Source organism: Ovis canadensis, chromosome 3, assembly GCF_042477335.2.
Source record: "Ovis canadensis isolate MfBH-ARS-UI-01 breed Bighorn chromosome 3, ARS-UI_OviCan_v2, whole genome shotgun sequence".
Lineage (NCBI taxonomy): Eukaryota > Metazoa > Chordata > Mammalia > Artiodactyla > Bovidae > Ovis > Ovis canadensis.
Genome location: NC_091247.1, coordinates 167,794,153 through 167,820,509, shown reverse-complemented (window position 1 = coordinate 167,820,509; position 26,357 = coordinate 167,794,153). Strand labels below are relative to the sequence as shown.

General features: G+C 46.4%; 3 protein-coding genes across 8 annotated transcripts in view; 1 reads left to right on the top strand and 2 right to left on the bottom strand.

The window, feature by feature from the left end:
- The window catches only part of MARS1 (methionyl-tRNA synthetase 1), a 28,224-nt gene extending 5,751 nt beyond the window's left edge, over positions 1-22,473 (top strand). For 2 of the 6 annotated variants that reach the window (XM_069584867.1, XM_069584868.1), the window contains exons 2-22: positions 3,156-3,418; positions 4,399-4,489; positions 4,635-4,713; positions 4,822-4,925; positions 5,268-5,343; positions 5,583-5,755; positions 5,917-6,023; positions 10,077-10,193; positions 10,336-10,539; positions 11,346-11,547; positions 13,515-13,589; positions 18,136-18,306; positions 18,476-18,571; positions 18,932-19,049; positions 19,404-19,617; positions 20,331-20,462; positions 20,570-20,674; positions 20,766-20,952; positions 21,776-21,847; positions 22,082-22,153; positions 22,250-22,473. In XM_069584867.1, the coding sequence (XP_069440968.1) occupies positions 4,692-4,713; positions 4,822-4,925; positions 5,268-5,343; positions 5,583-5,755; positions 5,917-6,023; positions 10,077-10,193; positions 10,336-10,539; positions 11,346-11,547; positions 13,515-13,589; positions 18,136-18,306; positions 18,476-18,571; positions 18,932-19,049; positions 19,404-19,617; positions 20,331-20,462; positions 20,570-20,674; positions 20,766-20,952; positions 21,776-21,847; positions 22,082-22,153; positions 22,250-22,396 (2,394 nt within the window). In that variant the 5' untranslated portion in view covers positions 3,156-3,418; positions 4,399-4,489; positions 4,635-4,691 and the 3' untranslated portion in view covers positions 22,397-22,473. Of the gene's footprint in view, positions 1-3,155; positions 3,419-4,398; positions 4,490-4,634; positions 4,714-4,790; positions 4,926-5,267; positions 5,344-5,582; positions 5,756-5,916; positions 6,024-10,076; positions 10,194-10,335; positions 10,540-11,345; positions 11,548-13,514; positions 13,590-18,135; positions 18,307-18,475; positions 18,572-18,931; positions 19,050-19,403; positions 19,618-20,330; positions 20,463-20,569; positions 20,675-20,765; positions 20,953-21,775; positions 21,848-22,081; positions 22,154-22,249 lie in introns of all 6 variants that reach the window. The other 4 variants (XM_069584864.1, XM_069584865.1, XM_069584866.1 and 1 more) reach the window with 3 other exon arrangements.
- On the bottom strand, positions 20,991-23,221 carry DDIT3 (DNA damage inducible transcript 3). Its single transcript, XM_069584878.1, has 2 exons — positions 23,084-23,221; positions 20,991-22,991 (listed from the first exon to the last, which is right to left on the bottom strand). Exons 1-2 carry the CDS (start codon positions 23,219-23,221, stop codon positions 22,623-22,625), a joined length of 507 nt encoding a protein of 168 aa, XP_069440979.1. The 3' UTR covers positions 20,991-22,622.
- On the bottom strand, positions 23,200-26,291 carry LOC138437491 (DDIT3 upstream open reading frame protein). Its single transcript, XM_069584880.1, has 3 exons — positions 26,229-26,291; positions 23,957-24,004; positions 23,200-23,239 (listed from the first exon to the last, which is right to left on the bottom strand). The coding sequence occupies exons 1-2, from the start codon at positions 26,289-26,291 to the stop codon at positions 23,963-23,965; spliced, it is 105 nt and encodes a 34-aa protein (XP_069440981.1). The 3' UTR covers positions 23,200-23,239; positions 23,957-23,962.
- Positions 26,292-26,357: the final 66 nt, after the last annotated feature.

The window sequence follows — 26,357 nt, the reverse complement described above, 5'->3', positions numbered from 1 at the left end:
TCGCAGTACCACTAGTAAGTTAATCAATTTTTTTGGGGGGGTGGGGCACACCAAGCGGTTTGCTGGATCTTCACCGACCAGGGATTGAACTGGGGCCATGGCAGTAAAAGCCCAGAATCCCAAAACCTAGGCTACCAGGGAACTCCCAAGTTAAATTTAAATTTATAAATATTCATTGAATGCTTACTATCATACATACCAGGGCAAGAACTGTATGCTAGGCATTATCAATTAAGATGCCCTCTTTTAGGGAATTCCCTGGTGGTCCAGTGGTTAGGACTCAGCCCTTCCACTGCAGGAGGGAGGGCTTCCATCTCTGTTTGGGGAATTAAAATTCTGCATGCTGTGATGTGTAGTCAAAAATAAAATTGTTGCCCTCTCATTAACGATTAAAATACAGTGTGATAATCACTATGAAAGGGGAAATACTATCATCTGTTGGAGCACATAGAGGGTGTACCCAATAGCCCAGGCCAGAAATCTAGCAGCCAACCCTAACTGTCTTGTTTCTTCAGCACTCATATTTAGCTGATTGCTAAATCTTTGCAATCTACTTCCTTTAATCCCTATAAGTACTGCCTTTTTAAGCCCAGATAATATAATTTCTGAACTGGTTTCCTTGCATATAGTTCTGTTCCTCTCCAGTCCATTCCTGGCACAGTGATGCTTCCAAAACATAAAAATGCCCTGCCACTCCCCTGACTTAACCATTCAAAGGGTTCCCATTTTCCTCAGAGTGAAGTCCAGATTTTACAGTATGGTTTACAGAGACTTTCTCCTGTTAGCCTAGCATTTTCACACTTCCCACTACAAACTCCATATTCCAGCTACATACTAATTCCTCACATTCCTAAAATGCATTGAGGTCTCTGGTCCTTTGCATAAGTTGTTCCTTCTGCCTGAAACACTTCCTCTCTCCACTTCCACCAATCTTTATCAGACTAATTCTTACTCATTAGTTAGATCTCAGTTGAAAGGTCGTTTGCACAAGAAAATCTCTCTTAACTCCTTAGAGTCAAGTAGGGCCCCTAACTAGGAGATCCTACAGCAAGCTTTACATTTCCTCATAACTTTCATGACACTTTAAGGTTATTTGACTTTTCTGACTTCCCAGAAAGTCTGTGAGCTCTGCTAAGGTAGAAGCCTATTTTGTGAACAACTGTATCTTCAATGCTTTATATAGCTCAAAGTAACCTCTCTGTGGGGTAGAAAGTTTTCCTCATCTGAAAAATGAGAATGACAGAAGCTACCACACAGTCTGTAATTTAAAAAATAACAATTATTTTCTTAGAGCCCATGATTTTATGGGGCAGAGACTTGGGCAGGGCTCAGCTGGGCGATTCTTCTGTCCCATGTAGTGTTGACTAGGATCACTTGGTGATATTCAGCAATCAGATAGATGGTTTGATCTGGAAAGCTTCACTCACATACCTGACACCTTGATGAGGATGGATGGAATGCTGGGATCAGCTGGAACTGTCAACCAGCATGTCAACATGACACCACTCCTGCATGGCAATCTCAGAGTAGTAAGACTTCTTACCTGGCAGTTCAATGCTATCAGAGTGTGCCAAGAGGCCTGGGCAGAAGCTGCAAGGCTTCTTATGGCTTAGCTTCAAAAGGCCCAGAACCATCACAGAGTTTTTTGAAAATTAAAAATGTGGGGTTTTTTTCCATTTAAAAAAATTAGTTTGAGAAATATATATATATATATAAAACAGTGCCAACTTCATAAGTACTCCTATTAGGTATTAATTAATTTTAAAGGGATTCAAAGATGATTAAGAAGGTCCCTTTCTCAATTACTGATACGTTTCCTAGAATAGAATATACTTATTGCCCCTGGTGGCTCAATGGTAAAGAGTCCATCTGACAATGTAGAGACATGAATTCCAACCCTGGGTTGGAAAGATCTCCTGGAGAAGGGACTGGCAACCCATTCCAGTATTTTGACTGAGAAATGCCATGGACAGAGGAGCCTGGCAGCCTACAGTCTGTGGGGTCACAAGAGTTGGACATCCCTTAGCGACTAAACAACAATTGCCCAACTCTTAGCCTTCATAGTCCCCTCAATCTACTTTTCTATACATAAGCTCCTTTCCCTTTAATGAAATTGCCAGTGTGCATATGCGCTTCAGAGTGGTATTAAATCAATATTTAATAGTCACATTCTCTTAGTTGGACATTACTTACTGCCTAAACAGACAGTTGGCTCAACGGTTAAAGCATCTGCCTGGAATGTGGGAGACCTGGGTTTGATCCCTGGGTCAGGAAGATCTCCTGGAGTCAGAAATGGCAACCCACGCCACTATTTTTACCTGGAGAATCCCATGGAGGGAGGAGCCTGATAGGCTACAGTCCATGGGGTCCCAAAGAGTCGGACACGACTACGACTGAGTGACTTCACTTTTAGCAACTAAACAACAGTTGCCCAACTTTTAGCCTTCATAGTCCCCTCAATCTACTTTTCTATACGCAAGCTCCCTTCCCTTTAATGAGATTGCCAGTGTGCATATGCGCTTCAGACTGGTATTAAATCAATATTTAATAGTCAGGTTCTCTTTTGTTAATAAGACAATGAAAAATTTTAATTGTCACTAACGTTGTTAGTGTCCCTAACGTAAGTAATTCGGGCACGACTGAGTGACTAAGCACATAGTGAAGTCGCTCAGTCGTGTCCGACTCTTTGCGACCCCGTGAACTGTAGCCTACCAGGCTTCTCCGTCCATGGGATTCTCCAGGCAAGAATACTGGAGTGGGTTACGATTTCTTTCTCCAGGGGATCTTCCCGATCCAGGGATCGAACTCGGGTCTCCCACATTGGAGGCAGCCGCTTTAACCTCTGAGCCACCAGGCAAGCCCTAAGCACATTGCCCAACGTTAAGTTTATCATAACTCTCAACTCTAGAACTCTTGATTCTTATGAACTCCAATCTACAGTCAGCCATTGCGAGTTGCCTCTGTCATGGCAGCGCCACTTCAGCAAGAAAGTGGGGCCCTCGGTTTCCATCATCGGCCTCTGGCTGCTTTAGAGGATTAAAGTGAGCTGGGCCCCACACGTTACGGTCTCCTCCGGTCCTCCCATCAATAAAGTGTCGCTCTGGCACCGCATCTAAACCGCTCCATCTCTATGACACTCCTTTCCTGTTTTCTAGTGTTGCATGATGGGAGAAACAGTCAGCTTTCCGGGAGCCAGGCCAGGGGAACGGCTTCATTCGGGACTCCATTTCCCGGCGTACCTCGCGGCGGTCGGTCAGCCCTCTGGCGGGAGACCGGTTCCGGTTGCATCAGCGTAGGGTCCACGGCGAAATGAGGTTGTTCGTGAGTGAGGGCGCTCCGGGGAGTCTGCCAGTGCTGGCCGCGGCCGGGAGGGCCCAGGGCAGAGCGGAGCTGCTCATCAGCACAGTAGGCCCAGAAGGTAGTCGGGCTGGTGCTGGTGGGCGGTGGATGAGACGGGCGGGACTGGAACACACAGACAACGACCCCACAGTTATCTTCGCCAACACTCCAGGCCCCAACACCACGCACTCCCGTCAACTTCTTCCCACGTTATCCTTCAGCACCCCGTACCTTCTTCCCTCCCAGTGACATCTTTCATCAGTCACTTCCCTTAGTTAGCCTCAGTGTACCCTTCTCTCATTTCTGGTCTCCCCTCCTTCCTCTCCCAGGACCTCGTCTCACTCCAGTGAACCTGTCTCCCCTCTCCAACCTTCTCCCCCACGTCATTCATATGATGCCCCCCAGGTTTTCTTAGGAAACCCTACTTTCCCTTCGGTTTATCTCTTCTCATTCCCAGCCATCGGTTTGTGTGACTTCTAAGCGGTTCTCTTGTCAGTCCTCCCGGTTCTCTTAATTTTGTTCTCCCAGGGTAGCTCAGATCATTTTCAGATATTCTTGTGCTCAGTCTCTCAGTTGTGTCCGACTCTTTGTGACCCTGTGGATTGTAGCCCGCCAGGCTCCTCTGTCCATGGGATTTTCTAGTCAAGGATACTGGGGTGGGGGCCATTTCCTTCTCCTGACACAGGGATCGAACTCATGTCTCCTGCATTGGCATGTGGATTCTTTAGCACTGAGCCACCTGGGAAAACATCAGACATCCTAGTTATTTTCAGTTGTTCCAGTTCTTGGCTGCAGCATTACCCCAGTACCACCACACTCTCTCTGCAGTCCCCATCTGTTTCTAGCTGGCAGTCTCAGCTGAACACCTGCTTGTCTCTCCAGCTCATTCTGGACCCATCCCCTTTCAGAGGTCCTATCCTGGACCCTCTCCTTGTGACTGCCCATCTCCCCTGCACGCCCCCCCCCAGCACCTCCCCCCAATGACTGTGAAGATGTCCTTTTAAGTTGACATAGTATTTCTTTTCTCTGTTTTTCACCCATCTTCCTCCCCTGTGTCAGAGTGTGTGGTCCCATTCCTGACCCGGCCTAAGGTCCCTGTCTTGCAGCTGGATAGTGGCAACTACCTCTTCTCCACCAGTGCAATCTGTCGGTCAGTATTGGTCCTTGATGCGGGGAGGTGGCTGAATAAAATCGGGTTACTGTCCTCTGTGTGGCCTTATTTACAACTGGGGTAAGAAATGGACTCGACCAACGAGCCCCTTTAATTCTCCCTCTGTTGCTCTCTCCCTGGGTAGATACTTCTTTCTGTTATCTGGCTGGGAGCAAGATGATCTCACCAACCAGTGGCTGGAATGGGAAGCAACAGAGCTGCAGGTAGGACTGAGATGTGGGGTTGGCAGGCAGATTGCTGCTTTGCACGGCCATCCTGACCCGGGTCTCCCGTGTTTCAGCCAGCTTTGTCCGCTGCCCTGTACTATTTAGTGGTCCAAGGGAAGAAGGGAGAAGATGTTCTTGGCCCAGTTCGGAGAGCCCTGATGCATATTGACCACAGCTTGAGTCGTCGGAGCTGTCCATTCCTGGCTGGGGTGAGTTGGGCCTTGAGATCAGTGTTGGGAAAAGCTGTATGGTATAAGAATTAAAGAGGAAGACTGTATTCAAAGTTCAACCCCCACCCCCAACTGCCCCTTACTAGCACTGTAACCTTTAAAACTCGTAAGCTCTTTGAAGTTCATTGTTTCTCGTCTTTGAAGTGGGAGTAATGTTAGAACCCTTCTCAGTGGGTTACTGTGAGAGTTGAGATAATTTAAAATGCTTAACACAGTGCTTGATATTTAATAAGTGTTTAGGAAATGTACAGTATTATTATATCCATGGGAAGAAATTGAGTGTCTCACCTGTGTACTTTTTCTTTTTGTTTCTCAACAAAGGAGACAGAATCTCTAGCCGATATTGTTTTGTGGGGAGCGCTCTACCCGTTACTCCAAGACCCATCCTATCTCCCTGGTGAGAATTGTGCATATCACTTCCCCACCAGCCTGAGGAACTTGGTGTAGGGGTTACAGAGTGGACAGTAGACTATTGAGGACCTATTCTGAGCTGTAACTTGACAGGGCAACTATAGCAGAAAGACATCCAAGGGAACTGGGGAAGGCAGCTGGAGAAACTTCATAAAGGGGAGGAGGTCCCTTTCCAGCTACCGATTCTAGGTCTTGTTGATTGCTTCCTTTCTCCCATGCCCACAGAGGAACTGGGTGCCCTGCACAGCTGGTTCCAGACACTGAGTTCCCAGGAGCCATGTCAGCGAGCTGCAGAGACTGTGCTGAAGCAGCAGGGTGTCCTGGCCCTCCGGCCCTACCTCCAGAAGCAGCCTCAGCCCGGCTCCCTTGAGGGCAGGCTTATCAGCAATGAGCCTGAGGTTTGGAACAAAGAAGAGGGGTACTCACACAGCCTCAGTGCCTGAGGTGGCAGGGGGTGGCTTGGAGAGAGAGTTTGAGCACAGCTGTTAACTGTGTCAGTTCTTGGAGAGAATTTCCTTACGTGGTGTACCTGGTGAGGGATACTGTCCACTCTTCATAGGAGGAGGAACTGGCTACTCTGTCTGAGGAGGAGATTGCCGTGGCTGTAGCTGCTTGGGAGAAGGGCCTGGAAAGCTTGCCCCCTCTTCGGCCACAGCAGAATCCAGTGTGAGTAGGCACAGACTGAGTGGGGCTTGGTTTTTTATGTGGAAATTGTTGATAGAGCCAGTACCTGCCTGTTTAATCCCCATTGCTGACCTTTCTGTAATTTTCTGTCCTCTTAACCTCTTGGCTAATATTTTGGACATACTGTCCATCAGTCCCCCCCCCAACACCTGTGTTTTCAGTTACTTTCCAGCTACTGATTGTACCTTAGTCTGTTTCTCCCGTTCAGATCGTTGTTCTGAGCTTTAGACATCTGTCAGACTACCTCCTTGATTCCTCCACCTCCGCTGGCACTGCAAACTCATCATGTCCAAAACCAAACCTCTTACCTTCCCTGCCAGCATCTCTTTCTCCTTTAGTCACTTGTCTTAGTGAATGACTCCCACCTTCCACCTGAAGATCCAGGCCAGAAATCTTGGTGTCATCTATACCATTTTTTCATCTCTTCCTGTATCATTTACTCCATTACCAGGTCATTGATTCTAACTCCTAAGGAGTCCTTGTATCCATCCCTTCTCCCTATCCTCACTGCTGCTACCTGAAGTGGGGCCTTGCCATCTCTTACCTTCTCCTTCCCTGCTGTCCTGTGCTCCATATTGTCACCAGATGGCTGCTTAAAACTGCCGGTATTATCTCATTCTCCTTTTCAGAATTCTACAGATGGTTTCTTTGTGTACTTCACCTGGTCTTTCACGATCTGGCTCCTGCCTGCATGCTTAGCATCATGTTTTATCACTCTTCTGATAGCTAAGATAACATTCACATACATACTGGGAATTTCCTGGCTGGGTCCAGTGGTTAAGACTGGTGCTTTGACTGGTGAAGGCCCAGGATCGATCCATGGTCAGGGAGCTGTGTGGTGTGGCAAAAAAAAAAAAATCACACCCATATGTAGATTTTTCCATTGGAACGAAGTATTTGTAGTTCTGAACATGTTCAGTAAAGATTTACATGTCCACTCCTTGTCAGGCCCTGTGTGCTGGGAACTGGGTCTACAGAAGGGAGCAAACAGACAAGACTCTGCTGTCATGCCACTTTGAGTCTAGTGTTATAGACAGGTATTTTAAAAACTAAGTAGTATGAAGGAAAAGACAAGTACTGTGAGAAAATGTCACAGGAGGTTAACTTAGAAAAAGACAACATTTGAACTAACACTTGTGGGAACTCCCTGGTAGTCAAGTGGTTAGGACTCCATGCTTTTACTGCTGAGGGCCTGGTGGGGGAACTAAGATGCCACAAGCTACCCAGTACAGCCAAAGAAAAAAGGAGATCTAAAGATCAGTCCTGGGTGTTCTTTGGAAGGACTGATGCCAAAGCTGAAACTCCAATACTTTGGCTACCTCATGTGAAGAATTGACTCATTGGAAAAGACTCTGATGCTGGGAGGGATTGTGGGCAGGAGGAGAAGGGGACGACAGAGGATGAGATGGCTGGATGGCATCACTGACTCGACAGACATGACTTTGAGTGAACTCTGCTGGTTGGTGATGGACAGGGAGGCCTGGCGTGCTGCAATTCATGGGGTCGCAAAGAGTCAGCCACGACTGAGTGACTGAACTGAACTGAACTGAAGACTTGCAAAATGAGTAGGAGTTAGTCAGGCAAGGGTAAGTATGGGGAAAGGCTATCTCAGATAGACGAAGTGTCTTTATAAGGAATTTCTAAAAGGCCAGTGGCTGGAGGCTGGTCAGTCGGGACAGCTGGGTCAGAATGAGCTTTGAGTGGAGGGCAGGCTGAGATCATATTCTCACACCTTGGTGTGTTTGCTCATGCTCTTCTTACTGGAAGGCCTGTGTCTCCCCTACCTCCTGGACAGTTGTTCAAGAGACTGGGTCTATCATTTCCTTCTCTGTACAGCTTGAGAGTCTTAAGTGCTTCATCTTCTGGCAGGTCCTGTTGTCACATTTTATGGTAATTGTCTCTATGTGTCTGTCTCCTCACTAATCTGTAAGCTTAATTGAAGATTGGGGCTCTCTTTTCTTTTACATGGCATATCTTTTAGCACAGGGCCAAGTATTTGGTAGATAATGGTAAAATTTGAATGAGTTAATGAAAGCTCATCTTTTGTTCATTCACTCATTTTGAATATTTCTGTGAGTACCTACTGAGGATTGATTTGGAGGTAGTAAAGAACAGGAGGTAGACTTTCTCAGGTGTCTATACAGGCTAACTTGTTTGAATGCATACTTAGAGGAGGAGACAATTGGTGTTAGGCACCAGAGCAAATGCTTTTGCTTCTGACTGAAGTGCACCCCAAGAGTCTTGAATCTGGCAAATTCCCACCCATTCTTGAGAACCCAACCCATATAGTTCTGCCTCTGTGGAATCTTTCTTTATTTTTGGCTGTGTGGGCTCTTTATTGCTGCGTGTGGGTCTTCTCCAGTTGTGGTTTGTGGGTTTCTCTTGCTGCTGAGCGTGGGCTCTAGACGTGTGGGCTTCAGTTGTTGCGGCTTACAGGCTCTAGAGCGCAGCCTCAGTAGCTGTGCTGCATGGGCTTAGTTGCTCCTTGGCACGCAGAATCTTCCTGGACCAAGGCTGGAACCCATGTCCCCCGTGTTGGCAGGTGGATTCTAAACCACTGGACCACCAGGGAAGTCCCTCTGTGGAGTCTTGGGCTGGGGATGCTCAACTTCCTTTGACCTCTGTGAGCACTTTGTACCTCTGATCACACTGATCCCAGTCAGAAGTTATATGATAGAATGTACCCTCCTTGAGGGCAGAACCCTGGGCATGCTCACCTTTATGTCTCCACTGTAGTAAGCACACACAAGATGAGAGAGACATTACGGAGCGACACGAAAAGGAGCACTGCAGTGTGTGTGGCACAGGTTGCTTAGGGGCCCAGGGCACAAGGATGACTGGGTGGGAGGCCGACTGTCAGTGAGGGAGGGCTTTCCTGAAGGAGCTGATTTCTAAGCTGGATTTCAGAGAGAATTATGGTATTCAGTCACGGGGAGAAAAGTCTGGATGCAGGAGACATTGGTGAGCACTTTCTGAAGAAATGAGCTGTAAAATGTTCCAGGAAGTAGATGGACCATCTAACCAGCATGCAGCTGGGAAGAAGGGTGAGATTAACAGGAAGAAATCACTGGAGTCTCTATTGGTAAGAGATTCTGAGACTCGGTGAGCCTGCAGGGTGCCTACAGTTGAAGAACATGGTAATTGTTGGGAGCTGGCCGTTGTAAGTTAAGAATGGTTTGAAATAACATTGTAAATCAATTATACTTCAAGAAAAAATATTGAAACTGAAAAAAAAAAAAGAATGATTGGAAAGATGAACCCTAGTGAGGTGTTAGTGCTGGGGTGGGCGGCGGATATAGGATGTGTTCAGCCAAGCTGTCATGGGTGACAAAGCATGGAAAGAGAAGAGCAGGTGGAGTGACTTCTGGCGGCAGGTTGAGTGGGATGACTAGGAGTGGTCCTGGGACAGTGGGGAGGAGATTAAGGCTATGAAGGCAGTGGCTGGTGCCTGCCGGTTTGAGACAGGCCATGAGGAAGTGACTGACCCACATGGGTTAGGGCGTGAAGAGTCATGCGATATGAGAGGACTTGGGAACGCTTGTGTGTGGGTTGGTGAATTGTAAGCGTTTCAGGTCCTAACTAGAAGTAATGCTAACATAGCACTTGGAAAGAAGGGGAGAGGTCAGTGCTGGGAAGGTGTTCTTGGGTGGTGTTAAAGTCCAGGGAGTTAGTGAATGATGGTTGAAGACAGCCTGGGGAGAGTTGTCAGTACTCGGGAGGCTGAAGCCTGAGAACCAGCTGATGGAAAAGGAGCACTTAGGATTATAAAGAGGGACAGAGTTCCATGTGGGAACGAGGCTTCTTAGGAGCAGTACACGAGGCTTGCTCGCTATGGGCAGGGCCCTATATTCGCAGCTGGAGGGATCTCATGGCTTCTGGGAAAGTTTAAGCTCCAGCAGCTTCTTGTGAGGAAAGACTTCAGATGGACATGACCCTGGGCAGTAGAATAGATGCATCTGGCTGCTCTGTGCACTTTGGGTCACTCTTGACCCTCTCATCTCCCCCTGGACTGTTCTCTTCCTTCTTCCCTTCCAGGTTGCCCGTGGCTGGGGAGAGAAATGTGCTCATCACCAGCGCCCTCCCTTACGTCAACAATGTTCCCCACCTTGGAAACATCATCGGCTGTGTGCTTAGTGCCGACGTCTTTGCAAGGTGCAGCCAGCTACTGGGGGAGGGCCCTGAGGAAGCAGTGCTCCCCAAGTGGGAAATAGGCCTCAAGTGGGGATACTGGAAGAATCCTGGGCACATGGAGGGGGCTGAGATGGGGCCTCACGATCACTACATTCCCTTTCAGGTACTCCCGGCTCCGTCAGTGGAACACCCTCTACCTGTGTGGGACAGATGAGTATGGTACAGCGACAGAGACCAAGGCTATGGAGGAGGGACTAACCCCACAGGAGATCTGTGACAAGTACCACGTTATCCACGCTGACATCTACCGCTGGTTTAACATTTCGTTTGACTTTTTTGGTCGGACTACCACTCCACAGCAGACCAAGTAGGTGTCCTTTGATCAATCAGAAATGGAGGGGGTGAGGGCAGTGGGAATATTGAGGGGACAGAAAGACAGACGGAACCAAAATTGTTGCCCCCCCGCCCCCAGACATCTGGATATTGTCCTGAAATGTGATGTGTCTCAGGCATTATTATGGGGAGTCATTGTGTGCAGAAGTCTGACCAGGGCTGCAGGAGCCGCCGAGGTGGGGAAGACACAGGAATTACGTCCACAGGAAGGATCTGCCTTGCCTCTCCCGCCTTCCTTCTCTTACAGTCTTAGGACACCCCTCCCGCTCCTGTGTGTTTATAGGAAACATTCATTCTCCTCTGCCTGATTGTCATGCCTATAAGTACTACACAGTAGGTAGGCTGCCAGAGAGTGCTGTGCAGTTTAGCAGTTGGACTGATTGAATTTTTCAGTTCAGTTCAGTCGCTCAGTCGTGTCTGACTCTTTGCAACCCCATGAATCACAGCACGCCAGGCCTCCCTGTCCATCACCAACTCCCAGAGTTCAAAGAACTAACCAGTCCTATCCTTTTGGAGATTTTTGTTAACAAAGAATACAAAACAGATAAATCTGTATTTGACCAAAGTAAATTCTAGAGTGATGAAGAAAGAGATCATGTGGGGAGTTGGAGAATTTATGTGAGGGGTCTGGGCTCATGAGTAAACTCCCAGATGACTAGAGGGCCTCTCCCTGATTTCTTTGGCACTTGGACTGGGTGAGTTTGGGTCCTAGGTGGAGTGGCAGGAAGGAAGGGTGCATTGCTTCCTCTGACTTCCCCCGTCCCTTCCACACCTCGTCAGAATTACCCAGGACATCTTCCAGCGGCTGCTGGCCCGAGGTTTTGTGCTGCAAGATACTGTGGAGCAACTGCGGTGTGAGCACTGTGCCCGCTTCCTGGCTGACCGCTTTGTGGAGGGTGTGTGTCCCTTCTGTGGCTACGAGGAGGCCCGGGGTGACCAGTGTGACAAGTGTGGCAAGCTCATCAATGCCATTGAGCTCAAGGTAGGAGGAGGGTCTCCTGGGAGCCTGGAAGGAGACAGTGTCTAGTTTTAAGGGACTGTCACTTAGGATGTTTTTTAAATGAAGTATAGTTGATTTATAATGTTGTATTAATTTCTGCTGTACAGCAGAATGATTCAGTTATACATATATATGCATTCTTTTTTATATTCTTTTCCATTATGGTTTATCCCAGGACATTGAACATGGTTCCCTGTGCCACACAGTAGGACCTTGCCCGTAGGATTTTTGATTTAACATTCAAGACCTTTCACCAGTGGCTCTTTCTACTCTAGTCTTAGCAACTGATCGCTCATACTGAGCATTTACTAGGTGCTTGGCATTGTCCTGGGAAAGAGACAAGTTGAATTCATACTTTCTTGCCTTTTCTTCTGCTTCACACCAGCTGCTCTGCGCTTGTTTAGTTCTTCCTTTCTTCCATAAACACCACCTTTCTTCTACTCCATGTTTATGCATTTGGTAGTTGTTCATTTATTCAACACACTTTTTTGAGTCTTTACAGTAGTGTTGTCATAGTTCTGGTTATTGAGATTGTAGCAATGAACAAGACAGATTTTTTTCTAGTGAGAGAGAAGACAAGCACTAAAGATAGAGTGTAGTTGCTATAAGCTTCCAGGAAGATGTAATAGAGTGACTTCTGGGGGGAAGACTTGAGCTGGGTGATTAGGGAAGTCCTCTTAGAAGGTAACATTTGAACTGAAAATTTAACTGAAGAATGAGAAGGAGCCAGGAGGCGATAAGTGGGATGAAGAGTATTCTAAGCAGAAGGACCAGGACATGCAAAGACCCAAGGCAGCAGAGCAATGAAAAGGGGAATTGAAAAGACCAGTGTGGCTCACAGTGGGTGGGGGTGGAGAGGTGGTGGTGGTGGGTTGAAATGAGGTCAAAGACATAGGCAGTGACCAGATTTCCGGGCACAGTTAGCCCTCTTGGAGTGGAATGGCAGGCTGCTCTGTGGATAATGGGTGGGAGGGAAGCAAGAGAGAAAGCAGGGAAACCAGTTTGGAGGCCAGAATGGCAGTAGCTCAGAAATGGAGTGATGGTAGCTTGGACTAGGTTAAAAGCAGGGGGAATGAGGGGACAGGGAAGGATTTGAGATAAGTTTTGGAGGCAGACTCTGTGGAACTGGACAGACTGGAGTTTGAGGTGATAGGTAAGTCAAGAGAATGGAGACTTTACGCTTTTGGCTTGAGCAGCTTGGGTGGCTGGTAGCACCATCTACAAACACGGGCAAGACTGTGAATTTCTTTCTGGTAGAGTATGGTGACACTGTTTGGGTTTGTTAAGTTGGAGATGCCTCCTTAGACATCCAGGGAGGGATGTTAGGTAGGCAGTTGATACAGACATGTAGAGTTCGGGAGAGAGTTCCTGAGAGAGTTATAATTTCTCACCTTCAAAAACCCAGATCAAAACTCACTTGCAGGCTTTCATTGACTTGCCCCACCCAACTGCTACTCCTTTAGCTGTCATACTTCATTGTTTGTACAGTCATGTTGTGTCATGCAGATAAGTATTTCTCGACATTTTGCCGTGTGAAGGCCCACGCTTGTTTTTCGTGCAAGCCCTCTCTCCCTGCTTGAGCGTAACTTCCTCAAGAAGAGGAACCATGTGTCTTCTTTTCGGTTGGTCTTTTCACTCCTCACACAGCTGCAGGGCTGTCTAGCCTGGGTCTATCTAGCCTGTGCTCAGAGAGTGCATTTTTCCTGTACTTGGGAATGAAAGGACACAGACATGAAACTGTAGCAAAAGTTGTGCCCTGCAGACCTGACTCTCCAAGCTCAGAGCTGGTCCAAGTAAGTAGTTCTTACTTGGTGGGGTGTGAGAATGAGGTGAAGTGTGGTGGCAGACAGGGGACCTCATCTCCCCTCAACCTGGAGAGCTCCTGGCCTGCAGCCTGATTCCAACTGCCCTGTCCTGGGTCACCCCTTCTCTTGACTTTACCTTCACAGAAGCCTCAGTGTAAAGTCTGCCGGTCGTGCCCTGTGGTAAAATCCTCTCAGCACCTGTTTCTGGACCTGCCTAAGGTGAGTGGGCCTTTTCCTCAAGCCAGTCTGCACAGCCTCTCGTGCACCGTCTGCCTCAGCGACAGGCAGAGACAAATGTGTACCAAATCACTCTTCTATGTTTTTAATTTCCATTTTAAAATCATGCATGCTTAATGTAAAAAGACATAACAGGAAAAGAGCACAGAGTGAAAGGCCAGGCCCATCTGCCAAGAGGTAGTTTTTGCTGCTGATTTTCCTGTGTAGCACTTGCATGTGAACATTTTATTTTTATTTTTGTGATTATTATTATTTTTTAATCGATTTGTTTATTTTTGGCTTCACTGGGTCGCTGCAATCTGGCTTTCTCTGGTTGTGAATGGGAGCTACTTTCTGGTTGTGGTATGCTGAATGAAAGTATTTTTATGCCTTTTGTCTTTTCCTTAATATAAATTAGATGGGCATTCATATTATTCTGCAGTCTACTTTCTTTTACTTCACAATTTGTCTTGACCAATTTTTCACTTTAGTGGATCTGTCTTTTTTTTCTTTTATTTGTTAAAAAATTTTTTTTGGCCATACCCTGTGGCATGTTGGGACCTTAGTTCCCTGACCAGGGATCAAACCTGCACCCCTTGCATTAGAAACTGGAGTCTTAATCACTGGACTACCAGGGAGGTTCCTATTTATTTAAAAAAAATATTTATTTGGCTGCGCTGGGTCATAGGTTTTAGTTGCACCCCACGCAGGATCTTCTGTTTTAGCTGCAGCTTGTGGGATCTAGTTCCCTGACCAGGGCCACCTGTATTGGAAGCTCAGAGTGTTAGCCACTGGACCACGAGGGAAGTCCCTTTTGTTTTTAAACTTTTATTTGGAGATGATTTCAGACTTGGAGAAAGTTGTGGGAATAAGCAGTTCCTAGAACAAAGAACCTTGTGTTCTTTACCCACAAGAACCTCATGTACCCATTACCCAGATTCACTGGCAGTTAAGATTCTGTTCCATTTGCCTTAGCATATTCTCTCTCTCATACATGTATGTATATGTACTTATAGATCCTCTTTACTCTTAAATGCTTCATTGTATGTTTTCTAAGAAAAAAGACATGTTCCTGCATAACCACAGTATGGTTAACAGTTTAAAGAAATTTAACATTAATATAGTTGTGTGATCTAACATCCATATTCCATTTTTGTCAGTTATTCCAGTAATATGTTTTCTAGCATGTTTTTTCCTGTAGTGCTGAATCTGGCTCTGAATAATGTATTTAGTTTTTCTGTCCTTTAGTTTCCCTTAATCTGAAACAGTTCCTCAGCCTTTATCTTTTATGATATTAACAGTTTTTAAGAATATAGACCTTGATTCCCCTTTCAAAACAGAATATTCTTCATTTTGCGTTTGCTGACTCTTTTCCTCATGAATAGATTCAGATTACGCGTCCTCAGTTGGAATATTGCATAGATGATACCGTGTTCTTTTCGGAGGCATGTGGTGACCATTTCCCCCTTATCAGTGATGTAAATTTTGTTCAGTCAAGATGTTACTAGGCTTCTCCACTGTGTAATTAATATTTCCCCCCTTGCAACTTAAAAGCAGTCTGTGGAAATGCACATTTAAGACCATGCAAGTATCTTGATTTTCATTGAAAGGGTTCCTCTGAATTTAGCATCCATTTATTTAATCATTCTTACCTGAACGGGTTTTTATTAAGATTTGCCAACTCTACCACTCTCTCCACACTTACCCTTCTCCATCATTTCATTTATTTATCTATTTATGTATTTATTATCAGTGTTGACTCATGGATTCCAGTTTTTTTCAATGGTTTATAACTTATTCCTGTCCTAAAAAATTTTGATGTTCTGATTGTTCCTTGTTTGGCCAACAGGAGCCTCAAGGTGGTTTCTCTGGGCGTTTCTGAGGTCTCCTATCATTTTTAAGCACTTATTTTCTAGCATTGCAGGATATTCTAGATTCATCTTGTTCCATCCTGGGATCCAACCATTTCTCCACCAAGCCGTATTTTTTTTTTTAAGTAGGGAACAGTATTAGAGGCCAAGTTTTGTGTGTTCATTGCTCCTGGGATGTCTTTGCTTCTCAGCCCTGTCAGCAGAAAGTTAGGCATTTATTTTAGGTTCACACTGACATTGCCATTCCAGTCCAGCCCCATGGAGTTCTTCACTTTCCCTTATCCCATATTTTTTATCTCCCTTCTTCCACACAGTAAGTACTCTGGTTTCTAGCAACATTATTTACTTATTTATTTGATCCTACAGTACACCTAAAAATAATTTCAGAATTGCTTCACCCATACCGCTACCAAAAAACCTACTAAGGTGAGTTTAGGGTTAGTTTGCAGTCCTGCTCCTTCCCCTACAACTGAGGGTATGTAATCAGATGTGTTCAACATTGTCTTGGCTCAGTTTTTTTCCCCTTTCAGTGTGGTTATGTTACTGAAATAAGCTAATAATTTAGGTTCATTTGCTTCTAGTTTTTTTTCTCTCCTCATACTTGTTTTTTAAAAATGTAGAACATTAATATGCTTCTAAATTGAAACCCTGAGAAACCTGCCATGCTGCAGTCTGCGAGGCCACAAAGAGTCGGATATGACTTGGTGACTGATCAACAAAATACGCAGAGAAGTGTCATTCCCTTTCCTGTCCATGCTGCCTTGCTCTCCTGTCTCCTACAGGCGATTGGTTTTGTTTTCTGATTTAGTCTTAGTGTTTATTTTTGTAAAGATAAGCTTATATATGTGTGTGTGTGTGTAAAACATTTTATATATATATAAAGATGAGCAGATAAATGTATGTATACATATGTATCTGCTATTCTTATACAAAATATAGCATACTATACATACTGTTTTGCATTTTATGTTTTTCACTTAACAGTATGTTCTAGAAATCATTCTGTATCAGGACTACTGCATACATGTCAGTTCATAAAGATCATTCTTACTCAGTCTTGTTTTGTTTTTTGTTTTGGCAGCATGTGGGGACCTTAGTTCCCTGCTGCTGCTGCTGCTGCTAAGTCGCTTCAGTCGTGTCCGACTCTGTGCGACCCCGGAGACGGCAGCCCACCAGGCTCCCCTATCCCTGGGATTCTCCAGGCAAGAACTCTGGAGTGGGTTGCCATTTCCTTCTCCAGTGCATGAAAGTGAAAAGTGAAAGTGAAGTCGCTCAGTTATGTCCGACTCCTTGCGGACCCCCTGGACTGCAGCCTACCAGGCTCCTCTGTCCATGGGATTTTCCAGGCAAGAGTACTAAAGTGGGGTGCCATTGCCTTCTCCGACCAGGGGTCAAACCTGTGTCCCCTGTGGTGGAAGAGTGCAACCCTAATCATTTGATCACCACGGAATTCTCTGTTTTTTCCTTTAAATTTTTATTTTTTAATTTTATATTTTGGCTGTGGTGGGTCTCCATTGCTATGTGAGGGCTTTGTCTGGTTTCGGCAAGTGGGGGCTACTCTTTCTTGTGGTGCTCAGGCTTCTCATTGCTGTTGCTTGTCTTGTTGCGGAGCACAGGCTCTAAGCATGTGGCGCACAGGCTTAGCTGCTCCACGGCACGTGGAATCTTCCCGGACCAGGGGCTGAACCTGTGTCCCTTGCATTGCAAGGTGTATCCTTAACCATTGGACCACCAAGGAAGCCCTGTTACTTAAATGGTTGCATAGTACTTCATTCTGTGTGGGTGCCATAGTTTATTTAACCAATTTTTTTGTGTTTGTCATTTAGGTAGTTTCCAGTATAGTGCAGTTAAAAATACTGTTGCAGTGAATAACCTTGTGCATATGTATTTTTGTATTGTGGGAAGTCTGTCTTCAGGATAAACTCCTTAAGGGATCACTTGCTGTGTCCAGAATAAATGCATATGTAGTTTATGGCCTGCTTTTTCTCAGTAGGTATTGTTCAGTTTTACCTTCCTCCCAGTAGCGTGTGCACCGGTTTGCTGCAGCCTCACCAGTAGAGTGTGTTGTTAGGCTTCTAGTGCTATGGTGTTTCTGTGGATGAATCATGTGAACCGTTCCTTATGAAAGATTTATCTTTGTTTTTCTGCTTACAAAAGTGATAAACACTTGTTTTTAAAATTTCAGAATGAAATAGGTGGTGTGAAAGTGGATGTTCCCTCTAATCTCCTGTGAGAATAAAGTACTAAGATATATGCTTTTTGGGGATTATGTTAATCTGTGTATTATTATTTTATAATGATAGGATTATATCTTATATTACTATTTTGAAGTTTGCTTTAGTTAATGTATTTCTGAGATCTTTACATACTTTTTAAAGGCCTTAGTAAGTATTTCATTGGTTGATATACCATAGTTCTTTAAATTCTACTGAACCAAGTGAATTAGTTTTAATTTTTGCTGTGATGAGTGGTGCAGTTCTCTTATAAATACATCTATACACACTTACGTGAAAATTTCTGTTGAAAAAAGTTTCAAGTAGAATTGCTATGGCAGTCATGAATCCTTGATTTTAGTTATGTATCAATAAATGATTCCAAAAAGCTTGTGTGTATTTATCCTTATGCTGACCACACATGCAGCTATCATAAACCAGCTTTCTGTGCTTCTCTGCTATCAGCTGGGAGCACGGGTGGAGGAGTGGTTGGAGAAGACGTTGCCTGGCAGTGACTGGACACCCAACGCCCGGTTCATCATCCGTTCTTGGCTTCGAGATGGCCTCAAGCCCCGCTGCATAACCCGAGACCTCAAGTGGGGAACCCCTGTGCCCTTAGAAGGTTTTGAGGACAAGGTAAAAAACCCTGAGCTTTACTCAGATCTCAAATGATTCAGCTTTGAGGTTGAAACCTGGGCAAGCAGAATAGACCATTGCTTATGCCTTGTTTCAGTCTGAGACTCTGGGTCAGCAGGGTTTTCCCAGTGTGCTTGCATTCTACCGTGTCTCCCTCCTGACCCTCTAGGTGTTCTATGTCTGGTTTGATGCCACCATTGGCTACCTGTCCATCACAGCCAACTACACAGACCAATGGGAGAAGTGGTGGAAGAACCCAGAACAAGTGAGTAGTTCTTAGTTAGCCTGTCCATGGGGCTTCCCAGGTGGCACAAGTGGTGAAGAATTCTCCTGCCAATGAAGGAGATATAGGAGATCTGGGTTTGATCCCTAGGCTGGGAAGATCCCCTGGAGGAGAATATAGCAACACATTCCAGTATTCTTGCCTGGAAAATCCTATGGACAGGGGAGCCTGGCAGGCTGTAATCCCTGGGGTCACAGAGTTGGACACAACTGAGCATGCACACATGTACCCACTGCCTGTCGGAAGGGTGAATATGTAGGGGGGCGGTTCGGATTGGGTACCTGATCTTTCTTAGGCCTTTGAAGAGGCTCTCAGGAGCTGTCTCCCAATTATATTTCATAGGTGAACCTGTATCAGTTCATGGCCAAGGACAATGTTCCCTTCCATGGCATAGTCTTTCCTTCTTCAGCCCTAGGAGCTGAGGACAACTACACCTTGGTCAGCCACCTCATTGCTACAGGTACCCTGGGAGACTGAAGATGGAGGGTGTTCCTAGGGAGTGAGGACCAAGGCAGCACTTGGAAGAAGTTCCTGGAGAGGTGCTAGGTCTTGAGTTAGGAGTTGAGGTGAAACAGGAAACAGAACATGGATGCTCAACCCAGAAAAAGGAAGGCCCTGAAGAGAGCAGAAGTTCAGAGCTAAATTTTGTAATGGGTGGAAGTAAAGGGGAAAAGATCACATTGGAGAGGAAGGATCTTCTAAGTTCTATGCAGGCCAGCTACTGTAGAGCTGAGGTTGAGGAAAGAAGAGTTAGTGGGTCAGGGAGGAAGGACATGATTTGAACAGATGGTTGGCATTCTCCTTCTCTGTCCAGAATATCTGAATTACGAGGATGGGAAATTCTCTAAGAGCCGGGGTGTGGGAGTGTTTGGGGACATGGCCCAGGACACAGGGATCCCTGCTGACATCTGGCGCTTCTATCTACTGTACATTCGGCCTGAGGGGCAGGACAGTGCCTTCTCCTGGACAGACATGTTGTTCAAGAATAATTCCGAGCTGCTTAACAACCTGGGCAACTTCATCAACAGGTGGGATCTGGTGAGGGGTGAGAGGCAGCAGATAGCTGGGGGTGGGGGCAGGGGGAGGCTTGTAAGAGGGGAAGTTAGTTGTAGAGATGTGATTTAGCAGAGTTCATCACAAAGTGAATTTTTGCTAATTATTTTATTAATGTTATTGGAAGTGTGTCCTTTCCTAGTGCAAGTTCACTCGCAGGCCACTGAAAAGTTTGACTGAAAAAAAGGTTTTTTTTAGCACAGGGGTAGGAGATTGGAGTTTTATCACTTCAGTCTCACTTTCCATTATTGGTTCCTATCTCAGCTATTTTGCAATCTAAAGAAATAATTTCTGTGGCTTCCCATACTTTCAGATTTGGTTATTAAACCACAATGATCAGGTAGGTAGTCTCTGCTAGAGGATTTATTTGTTTGATATCAGTTAATGTATATATTTCAGCTTGATCATTTCAAGATACTGACTTCTGAAAAACAAATGGTTACTGAAAACCTTATATGAGGGATATCAGTTTCCTTTATATGAGGGATATCTGTATGTAAAGTATGTCTGTCATGTGCAGACATTTTCTTAGGGGAGAAAAAATAAGGAATTAAGTTTTGCTTTCCAGCTTGAGGGAGCCAGGTGGTTTCAGTTCTGAGAAAATGTAAAATTATGAAAACCATGTCCAGTTTTCTGTAAGGAGACTGGGAAATAACTCTTTTCTCCCTGCCCCCCTTCTCCCATCCAGAGCTGGGATGTTTGTGTCCAAGTTTTTTGGGGGTTTTGTGCCTGAGATGGTGCTCACCTCTGATGATCAGCGCCTGCTGACCCATGTCACCCTGGAGCTCCAGCACTACCACCAGCTGCTAGAGAAGGTTCGGTAAGTATCTACACCTCTGTCTTAACTCCGTGATCTGCTGGCATGTTGACAACCCCATACTGGTACCCCTAGGACCTTACACCTTGGCCTGCATCCTTCCTTCTCAGGATCCGGGATGCCTTACGTAGCATCCTCACCATCTCTCGCCATGGCAACCAGTACATTCAGGTGAATGAGCCCTGGAAGCGGATTAAAGGCGGCGAAGCTGACAGGTGGGTGAGAAGGTAGGGTTGGCTACAGAAATAAAGTGACTGGTTGGATGTGTCCTCTTGGAGGTCCAGACTAGTATTTCTTCTTCCCCAGGCAGCGGGCAGGGACAGTGACAGGCTTGGCCGTGAATATAGCTGCCTTGCTGTCCGTCATGCTCCAGCCTTACATGCCTACAGTTAGTGCCACCATCCAAGCCCAGCTGCAGCTCCCACCTCCAGCCCGCAGTATCCTGCCCACGAACTTTCTATGCACCTTACCAGCAGGACACCAGATTGGCACGGTAGGTCTGAGAGTTGGAAGAGCCAGCCTCTCTCAAAATCTCTTTAAAAAAAGTTATTTATTGGCTACATTGAGTCTTTGTTGCCACACATGGGCTTTCTCCAGTTGAGGCAAGCAGAGCTCCTCTCCAGCTGTGCGCAGGCTTCTCGTTGGGGTTTCTTATTGGCTCTAGGCACATGGGCTCAGTAGTTGTGTATGGGCTTCTTGTCCCAGGGCATGTGGGATCTTCACAGACCAGGGATTGAACCTGCATGCCCTGTGTTGGAAGCATGGAGTCATAACCCCTAGACCACTAGGGAAGTCCCTCAAAATTTCTACCTTGCCATGCAGCCTTTGGAGGAGGGCTCAGGGAAGAACTTACTGGGTGTGACACTCTCATAGCTGTTCTCACAACCCATTCCACCCTCACCTCCACTCTGCACTTTAGGCTTGTTTCTGATATAAAGCCCTTGGAATTGGTTTACAAGCCCAATCTTTTCTTTAGCCCATATATCCTCACTGTCCTTCGTGCCAGAACCTAGGGGGCAGGGAAAATAAAGGGTAGCTGCTTTCTCAAGACAAGGTGATAAAAATACATACGTACTCTAAGCTTTTGCATCAACCTAGCATCATTAAATAACCTAAGTAATCTTTGATCTAATGAATGCCAGTGCTTTTCCTGGATTCTTTACTGAAATCAGCATGTATTTTCTCAGCGGTACACTCAACCTTTCTTTTGGAAACTTGAGTTCCTAAATGTCAGAAGCTGGGGTGGAGAGGCCCTCTTTATAGTCAAATAAGAATTTATACCCCATCGGTGGATGATTCTGGAATTTTTCTCACAGGTCAGTCCCTTGTTCCAAAAATTGGAAAATGACCAGATTGAAAGTCTGAAGCAGCGCTTCAGTGGGGGCCAGGTAAGAAAGCTAAAGACTGCCTCAGCCACCAATAGTCCTCCATGTCCCTCAGTAGCCCCCACGCATCCCTCTTTTGGCCCTCCTGCTTCCTCACTTAGTTTTTCTTTCCTGTCTTAGCTAGAAGAGTCCTTGGCTTTAAAGGTAATCACTTGCTCCTGCGATCTTACATCAGACCTGAAGTCAGGGCATGTTTATGGTAGCAAGTGCTAACTCTGTCCTGTCGTTGTTCTCAAGGCAAAAGCATCCCCCAAGACAGCAGCTGGACCGCAGCAGATCCAAGCACTGACAGAAGAAGTGACCAAGCAGGTGCGGGGCTGAAGCCCTGTGGGAAGCTGGAAAAGCTGAATCCTAAATAGGTCCTTTCTGGTCTCACCGTTATTCCCCCGCCCCCTCTCCTCTCAGGGCAACATTGTCCGAGAATTGAAGGCACAGAAGGCCGACAAGAACCAGATTGCTGCAGAGGTGGCTAAACTCTTGGATCTGAAGAAACAATTGGCTCAAGCTGAGGGGAAACCCCTGGAAACCCCTAAAGGCAAGAAGAAAAAGTGAAAGTGAGAACTTATCATAGAAAGTCACTTTAATGGATATGGACAATAATAAATAAATAAATGTACAATCTCTATATACATGCTGAGACCCTTTTCTATCGTCTACCCTAAGCTACCCTACTGAATTGATGGTGGTGGGGTATGTCGTTGGCTCTGGTGACGTGGTCAGTGGATACTTCCACGAAGGGTGAGAAGTGGCCTGAAATGGAAGTGCTGGTCCCAACTGTTCATGCTTGGTGCAGATTAACCATCCGGTCAATTAGAGCTCGGCGAGTTGCCTCCACTTCCCTGGTCAGGCGCTCGATTTCCTGTTTGAGCCGGTCATTCTCTTCAGCTAGCTGTGCCACTTTCCTTTCGTTTTCTTGTTCTTTCTCCTTCATGCGTTGCTTGCCAGCCCGGGCCGGGGACTGGCCACTCTGTTTCCGTTTTCTGGGTCTTCCTTGGTCTTCCTCTTCTTCCTCCTGAGCCAGGGAGCTCTGACTGGACTCTGGAGAGCAGGGGCTCTGGGAGGTGCGTGTGACCTCTGGTGGTCCTGGCTCCTCAGTAAGCCAAGCCAGAGAGGCAGGGTCAAGAGTGGTGAAGGTTTTTGATTCTTCCTTCAAGGAGATAAGGCAGGGTAGGTATGAATTAGTCAAAAAGGGAAGGGCAGCACCTCCTCTTCCCCTGGCATCAGGCCTAGCATTCTTACCTCCTTGTTTCCAGGGGGTGAAACACAGGTGCCCCGATTTTCATCTGAGGACAGCACCTCCTGCAGGTCCTCATACCAGGCTTCCAGCTCCCAGCTGGACAGTGCCCCGAAGGAGAACGGCAATGACTCAGCTGCCATCTCTGGCTGGATCAGGATCTGGAAAAGGACATACTTATGATAGTGGGGGTAAGGAAAAGAAGCTCCACCAGTCAGTCTACAGGTTAATACACTGGCCTGCTGCCTGTCTTGGTAGATAAAAATCTATTGGGGAGCAGCCACAGCTGTTTATTCACATGTTGTTTTACAGCTGCTTTCATACTACAATAGCAGAGATGAACAGCTGTGAGAGAGACTATTCTGTGAGGCCCTTGACATCTTAAACATTTACTGTCTGGCCCTTTAAAATGTCTCAACCCCTGACCTAGAATCAGAGTTCCTTTTTGCTTTTGCCCAGCACTTGAAGAACCAAGTACCTGGACATGTATTCTTATGGGTTCCTAGTAAAAGTCTTCAGCTTCCCTTGGGGAACTCCACTGGTTGTTTCCAGGGGCGGTTACTAGACACCTGTACTCCTCCTCCTGTGGGGGGAGCCTGGGCAAACAGTCCTTGGGTCCATCTAACCTTGGGTGGGGAATGAGGTGTGGTGAGACCTCACCTGACTGTGCACTCAAGAGCCAGCTTTCAATTAGGACATGTTCTAAGAATAGGGATTTGGTCACCTCTTTAAGGGCAGGCCAGGAGGATGGATGTGGCCTAACAGCAAAAACCTGCTCAGATTCAAACCCTCCTCTCCTGTCTTCTCTAGGTGTTTTCATAATTTCATAAGCAACAACTCTTAGGAGCTGGTTCGGGGAAATGGTCAGTTAAACTTACCTGCTTTCAGGTGTGGTGATGTATGAAGATACACTTCCTTCTGGAACACTGTGGGGATCAAAGATAAATATTAGACATTTTTGGAAGGGTGGAGAAAGGTTCTTTTTACCTCCAGCTTCCTACTGGTCCTTCCTTACTTCCTATTGATAGTTACCAGTCTCTGTAGCCATTTCCAAGGACAGAGAAGAGCCTGACTTCCTTTATTTTTAGTTGCTGACATTTGTAGTCCTCTGATTACATAATAGCAAAATCCTGGCCAACTCAGCTTTTTCTAAATTCAAGGCAGTCTTCAAATGTGCCAGGGTAAGGACTACAGAGATGGGAACAAATCAAGTGGCCTTTTCCTAATTCTATTCCCATGCTGACCACCTTCCAATGTGTTTTTTCAGTCTAGACCTCTCCTGGGACCTCCTCCTGGATATCTAATATGCATCTCAGACTTAATATGTCCCAAGACAAACTTTGGCTAATCTTCCCCTACCAAGGTCTTTCCCATCTCAGTATAGAGCAACTCTAGTTGCTTGAGCCAAAAACCTTGGTATCATCCTTGATTCCTCTCCTCTCACACCCCACAATTCAGTCCAAACCAACAGCAAAACTTAAACTCATTCTTCAAAACCCCAGAATCTAAACACCTCTCGCCAATTCCATTTTTTCTAGTCTAGATTAAGTTACTCTCATCTCTCCTAGGTGATTGCAGAAGGTCTCTCAGTTTCCGCTCCTGCACCCAACCCCTCCTGGAGTCTATTTACAACAGCAGCCAAAATGGACCTTTTAAAACTTAAGTCAGGGTGTGTCATTCCCCTGCTTAAAACTTTACCTCACACATATTAAAGGCTGAAGTCCTTTAAATGGATTAAAAGGCCTCCACAGTCTGCTCCTTCCTTGCCTTTTCTCATTGACCTCCCCAGCTCTTGCTCACTTTGGTCCAGCCAACTGGCCCCTAAAGATACTATACATGCTCCCACCTTAGGACTTCTGCTCTTGCTATTCCTTCTGGAAAGCTCTCTCTTCCCACATAAGTCTTTCATTTAAATATCACCTCAGTGAAGGAATCCCTGACCACCCAGTGTAAACTGTAACCTCCACTCAGCATTCTCTACCCTTCCATGCTTTAATGTTTTCTATGGCACTTTACATATTTGCTTACTGTATGCCTCTTCCCACTGAAATGTAAGCTCTGAGAGAGCAGACATTTTTCTCTCTTGTTTGTGGATAAATGCTGGGTCCCAAGCTGCATGGCACATAGTAGGTCTGGTTAAGTATTAGGAATGAATGCATGAATTCTCCCCAATCTCTCACAGGGGTAGGAGGATGAAGCTCAAAGGCAAAGCGGCAGCTGCCTGCCCCTAGGGACTGGAGATGCAATATCATCCTGAGTCTTTCTCTGCAGGGCTGTCCTCCCTGGGGAACCCTTCTTGCCTTCCCATGTGTGGGACAAGGCTTTCATCAGCAGTGGAGCCCCAGGCCAGAGGGCTGCAGAGCCAAACAGGGGGCTAGCCTGATGCAATGGTTACACAGAGATTAGTTGGGAGACAGGACAAGGGAAAAAAGGCACGCACCAATCCCAGGGGAAGGGCAACCCACTTGGGAGACCCCAAGTGGCTTCCCACACTTAAAAGATCCAAGATGCTCTCCGGAGCAAGAGGCTAGAGGGCTTTGGGGAAAGGAAAACTCATCTCCGTTCCCTGTTCATCGACATCCCTCTTCCCGAAGACTTGTGCCGGCCTAAGATTTTCTGTTCTCTGCAAGCGTGCGGAAAGAATGTCCTGCGGAGGTCCAGAAGCCCCAGCTACTGACGTGGCTATGCTGGCCCCGAGACGCTAAGGCCGAGACAGGATTGGGGGTAGGGTAGGGGGAGGGCCGCCGGTGGCAAAGCGGCGGCAACGGCCCGAACCACTGGGTCTCCAGGCTTTTCGGGGGTGTGTCCTGTTGCCCCGCCTCCCACCGGACAGGCCTAACAAAGAGGCCTAGGGTCAGCAACGCGAGAATAAATCTTCCTAGCTGGGGCCCGGTCGCCTAACAACACAGATCAGGGACTGTGCTCCGGGCAGGGGCAGGATGCTGTGGTCGTGTGAAGGACGGGGTGTCTTTCTCGTAAGCACTACTTTCGAATAAAGGATTCTCCTCATCCCTCCCCCGGGACAGTCACTTCTCTTCTTTGCGGAGGGGGTGGGGCTACACCCATAAGAGCGGATGCCCTAACTTTAAGGGGCCAACTCGTGTTCGCGAGAATGGGAGGGTAAAAGGTAGATGGGGAATCAGTACTCGCCTCTCTCCTCAGGTTCCGGCTTTGATTTTGGCTCTGTCGCTGCCACCCGCTCATCTTCAACATGATACACTCTATGCCTTAGACTCAAGCCTCTGACCTCGATCCTCGGAGCTGAGATCTTTTAACAGG

Coding starts and splice junctions, on each gene's coding strand:
- LOC138437491 (XM_069584880.1), bottom strand. CDS start 26,291: ATGTTGAAGATGAGCGGGTGGCAGCGACAGAGCCAAAATCAAAGCCGG. Junction 24,005..26,228: donor GCCGGAACCTGAGGAGAGAG/GCGAGTACTGAT, acceptor TGATCCCCACAG/TGTTCCAGAAGGAAGTGTAT.
- DDIT3 (XM_069584878.1), bottom strand. CDS start 23,221: ATGGCAGCTGAGTCATTGCCGTTCTCCTTCGGGGCACTGTCCAGCTGG. Junction 22,992..23,083: donor CACCCCCTGGAAACAAGGAG/GTAAGAATGCTA, acceptor ATCTCCTTGAAG/GAAGAATCAAAAACCTTCAC.